At 37.2% G+C, this 8,887-nt stretch overlaps 1 protein-coding gene across 1 annotated transcript in view; it reads right to left on the bottom strand.

The window, feature by feature from the left end:
• The window catches only part of LOC128653856 (polycomb protein SUZ12), an 88,307-nt gene extending 80,684 nt beyond the window's left edge, over positions 1–7,623 (bottom strand). Inside the window, exon 1 of the mRNA XM_053707396.1 lies at positions 6,989–7,623. Coding sequence (XP_053563371.1) covers positions 6,989–7,175 — 187 coding nt within the window. The 5' untranslated portion in view covers positions 7,176–7,623. The remainder of the gene's footprint in view (positions 1–6,988) is intronic.
• Between the last annotated feature and the right edge of the window lie 1,264 nt (positions 7,624–8,887).

The raw sequence follows: 8,887 nt of genomic DNA, 5'->3' as shown, positions 1-8,887 counted from the left end.
TTAAAAGCACAAAACCAGCCAATTCATATACATAAACCCGAAAATGCAATTTCTCAAACATTTTATACTCTGCAGCTGGTATAACAAGTCATTGAAAATACATTAATTGGAAAACAATTTTATGGTGTACTGTCCCTTTAAGGTTGTCTGAGCAGTAGGACATAATGCTAGAGTGAAGACTTTCTTTTCTGTGCTTGAATGAATTATGGGTTAAAGGGACAGTAATCAAAATTAAACTCATGATTCAGATAGGGCATGTCATTTTAAACAGCTTTCCAATTTACTTTTATCATCAAATTTGCTTTGTTCTCTTGGTATTCTTAGTTGAAAGCTAAACCTAGAAGGCTGCATCTTATCTGAATGCATTTGACAGTTTTTCACAGCTAGAGAGCATTTGTTCATGTTTGACATATAGATAACATTGAGCTCACGTCCGTGGAGTTACTTATGAGAGGGTACTGAGGCTTAGATACAAGGTAATCACAAAGGTAAAAAGTATATTTCTAGACTTCCGGTAGGCGGTGATCTAAGATGGCCACAGAAGCTTGAAGCTCTGTTCAGCTTGGAGTTAAAGTGGACATAGATCTTGCCATCCTCTTATCCCTTGGCAATAACTGTGCCCGGGAACTCACTGGGATCAAGGCACATCATCCCTTGGCCGCCGAGAAGCAATAAAATAAGCCGTTTGGCACTGTGGCGGGAGAATTGCCGCCACGTTGTACATAATTCTACTGCAACCTAATCTATGTTTGCACCCACCCCTGATCTCACAGAATGGAGTCACCTACCCTTAAATACCACTACATCGATCCTTGTATACTAGCTGAAATAACAGCTACGTTTTTGCCTAAACTGGATAAACTATTGCATTCCTGCTATGATCTATCTGCCGTACTGAAAGCTAAGGATCCATATTATCAACAAAAGACACCTGCTTCCAATTTTGCTTCATGGAGTGCGGTGACCAGCTTCAATCTGCATCCACAAACGGATGATAATCTCATGGCCCCGGAACTTACACAGAACAATGAAGCAGCAATAGCAATGGTGACTGGGACAAGTGAGTCCAACACTAACTTACTGAACCCTGTCATGGAGTCGATTACAGCACCGGTGGAGAGCTCACTGATTTCGTTGTTGGCATGTCCGATGTCTGCTGCAGCTCCAGATCTGGATTTTGGACCGAGTTGTAAAGAAGTCACTCACAACTCAGTCAGCTTCATACTAGATGGGTGGGAGTTTCCTGGCATGGAGCACTTGCCTGTCGGTGCACGGGTAGAGCAACATGGCCATCATACGGACAGAATTTGCGCCATGCCTATGCGTGAAGCCCACCCGTTTGATAGGGACAGGCTTCATGGCAGGAAAAAGGCATACTCCAACAAAAGGCAATATATGGCAATAGTGAGAGGCTCTTACAGTTACCGTCCTCTGCAAACAAGATATGTTTTTCTGAGTCATGGATATCAGGCTTCAGCCCGTGAAGGAGTAGGGTAGCCTACTTATTTCTAGGGGAACGGGAGGTGTGCTGTAAAGACGTTATTCTGTGTAACAGTGAGCTGAATATTGAAAAATCTTTACTACTTGGTGGATCAGTATACAATATTACAGCTGGTGTTTTGAGAAACCTCGAAGGATTTATAATAGAGACTGTTCACTGTCAGTTTTAGCCCTGTTGGCTTTTATGATTTGTTTACTAGATTGGTTTATTTGCCACAGCTCATGCTGGTAGTAATGATGTTCTGTGTGACCAGTTGTTCTGCCCATGCATTGATAACACTTTGTTTCCGGGTTGGATTATTGCTATAGACGTGAGATCCATTCTCTCTTTTAAACAAGAAACCACTTAATTTTGAGTTCATACGCCGTCTATGCAATATAACATTCCAATCTTTGCAGGCATTTTTTTTAATTGCTTTTTCAGAGCCATATCCTGTGCTAGACTAGTGTTTCAATGTTTATTTAAAATATGTAAACTCCCATCAAACTTAGCAAATGCCTCATTTTACAAATTACCTTTTTAGTATTGCCCTCCTATCTTAACTACCTTACCCTATAAAGGCCAATTAATAGCTCCCGGGGATATACGCCCAGCACCCATTAACTTGGCGGTCCCTGATAGACCTACAGTATGTACCAGCAAAGGTCTAGTTTAAATACTTTTGAACTCACGACTTTCGTATACACTACAAACCACTCTTCCAATAATACCTGCACCACTTATTTTGTCTAACCTCACGAAGCTGATTGAAAACTTTGTTTTTTTTTTTTTTGTTTTTTTTTATCCTGCTTTGTTCTTTTGTTTTGTTTGTTTGTTATTGTGTTTATTTTTTGCTTAAGGAATAGAATAAAGGGAATGGTAAAGATAAAGAAAAGGGAAAAGGAAATTAAAAGCTAATATTTTATATGTTTTGGAAAAAATTATGAATGATACTGTGGAGTTTTCTTTCCCGTGTTATGTGATTGTACAACATAAGATGTTCTTATCCTTTTTTCCTTTCTCCTTTTTTTTTTTTTTTTCTCGTTGGTTCCTTTTTTTTTTTCCTTCTCTTTCTTAAGACAAAAAAATATATAAATTCCAGCATATTGTACAACGTCTTTTTTCTTATTTTTTTATTACATAGTATCTCACCGGACCCTGCGTGGTACATTAAGGTGAATTGTTTTGGCTTGTACTTTTTGTTGGAGACATAAATAAATATTAAAAAAAAAAAAAAAAAAGAAAACTCCCAGAAATGCACACTCAGTATCCACTTACTTGTTAACCCTTGGCGGGCTCCATATGAATCAAATTCTTTTTATATATTTGCACCAAAATTAGAACAGCTACATATCATGTTTGTTTGTACCTATTAATGCAATTATAATTGTGGCGGTACGAACTGTCACCTCCCTAATGTTTATTTCAATGTTAGGCTGTGTAGTTTATCTTTGCCTCAAATTTCTTGTCAAGCTGGGTTTTTCTATTTTATTTCATTTTATTTTAACTTATACACCGCTTCTTGTATGCTTAAAAAATTGAGTTTACTATACCTATTAGAAAGCATAATTTCTCACCATAATACACAGAGGCTGAAAGCATTTAGGAGCGGCTGCTGAACTAATCCACTGTTACGCATATCAACCTCTCTACTCTGCCTCTGTGTTGTTTATTTGATTTGTTAGGCAGTGATATACAGTCTATTAGTAGCACTTTGCTTGGTTGGCAACCAACAATATGATCATTGCTAACACTTCTTTTATTAGATGTATATTGGTGAACCAAAACGTTTCTGCAAACTGAGGTCTCAACACATATATAAGCTCCTGCTTTGAATTATAGCCAGACATACTTAATCATTTTAAGTAGCCTACGCATATCCCACTCATATTTACCAAGAAACTATTAAGTAATTGCGTGCATGCAATATTAAGGCAACCACACTTTTCATACTGGGTCATTTGCACAGTCGGGTCTCTAGTCCGATGTTTATTAGAAGATTTGCCTGGCAGTACAATTTGTTAGTCAATTAAGGCTGAGTAATTTGTGTATTGATATTTTTCTCATACATATCTAGCTGGGGACTACTTAACTCAGATTTTTTTCCTCCACATACCTACTGAACCTATTTGGGATTTGTCTTGTTTTTGTTTAGTTTATATGTGTAGTTTAGATGCTTTATTTTATTGTTTTGTGTTGTTAGTTATGGTTTGTGTTACTAATATTTAAAAACTAAGACGTGCAGGTGCAATATGACATAAAGATCAACTAATTTTGCTATAACTCTCATTGCAGGGATTATTTCATATTAAAACGTGGCTTTAATGACAAATCAGTAGAATACATGTGTACTATGCTTTATGAAAAGAAGTTGCCGTTTCTCATTGTATTTGATGATAGCAACAGTTCCACTATTGATATAGTACTGATATTCAACATGTTATGCTCATTCCATGATATTGATTGTATTGTTGCCGTGACTCTACATGTCAATGTATGCACTTGATTAAAGGGACATAATACTCATATGCTAGCTAAATCACTTGAAACTGATGCAGTATAACTGTAAAAAGCTGACAGGAAAATATCACCTGAGCATCTCTATGTAAAAAAGGAAGATATTTTACCTCACAATCTCCTCAGCTCAGTAGAGTAAGTTCTGTGTAAAAAGTTATACTTCACCTGCTCCCAGCTGCAGGTAAAAATAAAAAAAAATGAAGAAATGAACAGCAGCCAATCAGCATCCGCAGTGCTGAGGTCATGAACTCTTACTGTGATCTCATGAGATTTGACTTAACTCTCATGAGATTTCATAGTAAGCTTCCTTTACCTGATTGGTGAAATAATATGAGAGTTCACGAGGCTCATCCCCTAAGCTGTCCCAGGACAGACATACTAAAATGCTGCTTAGAAATCCTTTACAATGGGAGGTGGCTACTGAGGAACTTTTGAGGTAAAATATCTTTCTTTTTTACATAGAGATGTTCAGGAGATATTTTCTAGTCAGCTTTTTACAGCTATTGTTTAAACATTTGGGTATTATGGCCCTTTAACTGTACCTGTGCTTCAATAAAAAGAATTAAAAAAAAAAAGTAAAGTAAATTTCTATAACAGTGCTGGTTATGCAAAACTGGGGAATGGGTAATAAAGGGATTATCTATCTTTTTAAACAATAATTCTGGAGTAGACTGTCCCTTTAAAGTGACTATATAGTTATGGTAGGCAGCTTGCTCATGTACATTGTGCTGAAGTACTCCAGGGTCCTCTGGAGTACTTCAGCAAAATGTACATGAGCAAGCTGCCTACCATAACAATATTGTGCAGTGCACGATTATCCTGGATGCTATTGATACTCCAGAAACTGACATTGCCACTCCAGAGAGAACATTCCATCTCCATGCACCCAGTCAAATCTGCTAGCGCAGCACTGACAGTTGTGCTAGTAGTTGAAAGCAGTATATAATACATATTTTTAACATGCTTGTTATGTCACTGTTCACTGTCCAGCTAAATGCAGTACTGCTTACAGCGTGGTATAGGTTGAAGGGTGGCAGCATTAAATATACTTAGTCAATTGTAACCAATACATATGCAGAAGTAAAAAAAAAAAAACGCTCAATTATATCTTTTTTTCCCTTAGGGGAAAAAAGTCAAGACTGTACAATGACATACAGTATTACAAAAGATATTAACCCTGTTTAATTTTTCTTCTGGTAAAGTTAAAACCTTTTTATTAATGCACAGGTAACAAATATTAAACAGCTTGCAGGGCATTCAAATGTGGACCTCTGTATGCAATGCTTTGTGAGATTATTATATACACATGCAGATACGCAATGGCGACTAAAGTTTCTTGTGGGCTGGTAAGGTTTCTCGCTCACTCCCCCGATGGGCAAGGAGTTTTTGGGTAATCATAGACCCTGTGGAATGTATGCTGTACTTACTAAAGGGATGACAAATAAAAAAAAATAATAAAAAAATAAAAAAACTTAGGGGCCAAAAGCATAATTAACCTAAGACACTTTTTATTTTAAATTGTTCTCTATTGTATTGGTTGACAAATGTAATTCACCATCACTTTAAGAATCAAGAAATGTTTATGTCGATATATGCAGAACAATCCAAACTGTTTGGATCGGAGACTCATTGAGAGTCCAGGGATGTGTCAGATATGTCCTAAGTCCTCAATTGCAGTTTCAAGAGACCATTAAACCATTAAAAGCATCACACTAACAACTTGAAACCAAGCACTGGACAGTATATTCCACAACAAAATCAGCTTATGAAGACAGTTTGCATCATTTAAAAGAAAAGACAGGGGAAAAAAACCTTAAAAATATATATCTATTAGTGCTCCACAACTCATGATGATTTTATAGTGTGTATGGCATATATGTATTATCTATATAGAGTTTTATTCTGAAAAGCTTACTTTTGAACTGTAAAGTTGATTATTCAAAGGGAAAGTACAGTCATTATGCAGACAGCACAGTGATACTAGTTAACACGTGGAGCAAACAGTTAAGATAAGATAGCAATAATTTCTAAACAACAAATGTTAATGTATTGACTTATCTGACAGTTCTACTCTAATTTTGGAGAGGTCTAATGTTTAAAACTCCATAATATACTAAAACAGTATTGACAATGTATATATGGCAAAGAAAATGAATAGAACGTAACATAAAGGAACACTAAGCACATTGCAATTATATTGCAAGGTTTTTCTACATTTTATATTAAAAAAAAAATCAAAGTGTTTAGCATATATTGCACCTATAAGAATAACATAATTCACTTGCATATACAGATTAAAATGACACCAAATGCATGCAACAGGTCTTAAAACTGAATTAAAATAAATGCCCTAAGAAAACGATGGTTTGTGTATTTTGATGGTTATTACACATTGCTGTATCATAAAAATGTACATCAAAAGGCATAACATATTTACATATGTTAAATGGTTTGGTTTAATATTTATTTATAAAATATTTTACCAGGAAGGATACATTGAGATTTCTCTCGTTTTCAAGTATGTCCTGGGATATAATATCTGTCCAACGTTATAAATGAGTAATTACTACATTTTATTCCCAAAAACAAAAAGTATATTTTGACAGATTATTATTAGTGAAAAAATATAAATAGCTTTGATGTTTTATACTAGTTACCAACCAATAATATATTGATACAACTATAGTTTCATAAATGTATAGCTCTGCGTTTCTAATTGTATCAATTCCAAAAATAATGTTAGAATTAATGTTACTGAATACGTTAAAAAGGTGACAAATTGTGCGTTAATTGCAACTATTGGTAACCCCATAAAAGGAAGCAAATCCTAGGTAGCACATGAGGGATAAAGCTTTAATGTGATCAGTAAATTAACATTAATGTGGCACAAGAATTTCAATTTGTAGACCAGTAAAATACAACCCAGATTTTAATAGAAATAATAGATGAAGAGGTCCACTGAGGCCCACACTATAACCGAGCTCTACTCACTCTCGAAGGCCTGAAGGAAGAGCTCGTGGTCCGCCTGTAGTTGCTCCATCTTAGGCTTTTTCACGGGGACGACAGCAGCTGTGGCAGCGTAAGCCGAAGTAGATTTCCCACCAGAAGAACCCCCAAAGCCGCCGGAACCGGAGCTAGGACCCGAGGCCGAACTGCCTCCATGCTTCTGAGGTGCCATCAGAAACTGGAGCGGTCCCGCTTTCCTTTATTTCACCTAAGCTTGTTTTGCGTTTATTCAATATTTTTCAGCGATCAGAAATGTATAAAATATTATATAATAATAATAGATTTTGTTAAAGAGCGCGAAATCCGCACTAGTTTAAAATAAAATGAGAGCGCTAGGGGGCTTCCGGGTGGCCGATAACAGTACGTCAGCCATGTATTGAATGTAAACTAAATAAATAAATTGTAATCTAATTTGGAATACAGTGACTGCTGCTCTGTTCACAACAGGCGGGAAGCGGCCTGAGATGGAGGAAACGTTGTCTGAATTAATGTGATAGACACCGAAGGAGCTCACCACCTCATAATATAGCAAGGTTAGCCGGTAACAACGTTAGCTGTATGAGATATAAATAAAAGGTGTTCCGCTTAGCTCCTGACGAGACAAAACTCCTCTCACAACAATTCTCCCCCCCACTGGAGATCAGGCACACGTCTGTCCACGCCCACAACCCGGGGTTGTCTATTTCCATTGGTGTACTGCAGAACGAGACGGGTATCGTTGCTCATGCTGATTGGTTGCTACGCCCGCCATTCAGGTGAGAGCTTCTGAAAAGCTTGGTTGGTCGGTAAGCCCGTTCCTTGCTTTGAACTGAATTCGCGGGAACTGAGCGCAGGGGATTGTGGGTGATGGCAGAAAATGGGGTGGCGGTGGAAACACATAGGTTAGGTTGTCGTCTTAATGAAATTGTTTTGCACTAAATGCAGTGTTTATATACGAGATTGTTTATACTTAAATCAGAATAATAAGAACATAAAAAAATGCTATTTAGAAGGTAGACGTTTAAATCAGTACATAGGGCCAGATTACAAGTGGCAAACTAATGATAACACAGGTCCCAATACACAAAATTGTTGGACAACACTAACATTCACTATTACAAGTCCATGGTAAATCGCACCATGGAAGGGTTAGCGTGGCCGACATCGCTCTAGCACACTGGTTTTCAAACCTGTCTTCGGGCCTCCCCAACAGACCAGATTTTCAGGATTACCTTGAAAGAGAGCTGGTAAAAAAAGCCTTAATTTCACCTGTGCTTGAGTTCAGATTACCTCAAAATCTGGCTCTAGTGCAATTTATACTTTCAAATTGGAGATCGTGAACATGCTAACTTGCGCTCATATTACTAGTTGAAAAATAGGTTGTGCTTGAGCAAAAGTCGAAATTGAGCTTTTATTTTCTTCTCACCAATTTAAACACTTCTCTGGGCAGTAAATCAGACAAACGGAAAGTACAACAATATACTTTTGTTTTGCTCCCTCTTCTTGTCGGAATATTATGTTTTCCAGTTCTTACAACTAGAAGCCCACATAGCTTGTACACGCCTAACCTTGCCACGTATCTGTCCCTAAGTGGATTCCGCAGAGGTTATCAGATAAGAAACGGTAAAACAATGGTTATTTTGCTAACATAATGACCATAGCTAGGACCCGATTCTGTACCAGTACTTTTATTTCCCTGGTGGAATTATATAAAGCCACTTTTTTACACTGAAAACAGGGTGTCTCACTAAGGGGCGCAGTGTTCTCCAAAGAATTTTGCAAACTGGGTGGCATTTTGAAGTAGCAGGGTGGAGTTGACACTTGCAAAGCCAGACTTTTCAAGAAAACTTTTAACCTGAGACCTACTCTAAGTGTTTTGCTTCGTTCTGCCCGGAGGTGGACATG

The sequence above is a fragment of the Bombina bombina genome, chromosome 1 (assembly GCF_027579735.1).
Source record: "Bombina bombina isolate aBomBom1 chromosome 1, aBomBom1.pri, whole genome shotgun sequence".
Lineage (NCBI taxonomy): Eukaryota > Metazoa > Chordata > Amphibia > Anura > Bombinatoridae > Bombina > Bombina bombina.
This window is presented reverse-complemented; position numbering and strand designations above follow the sequence as displayed.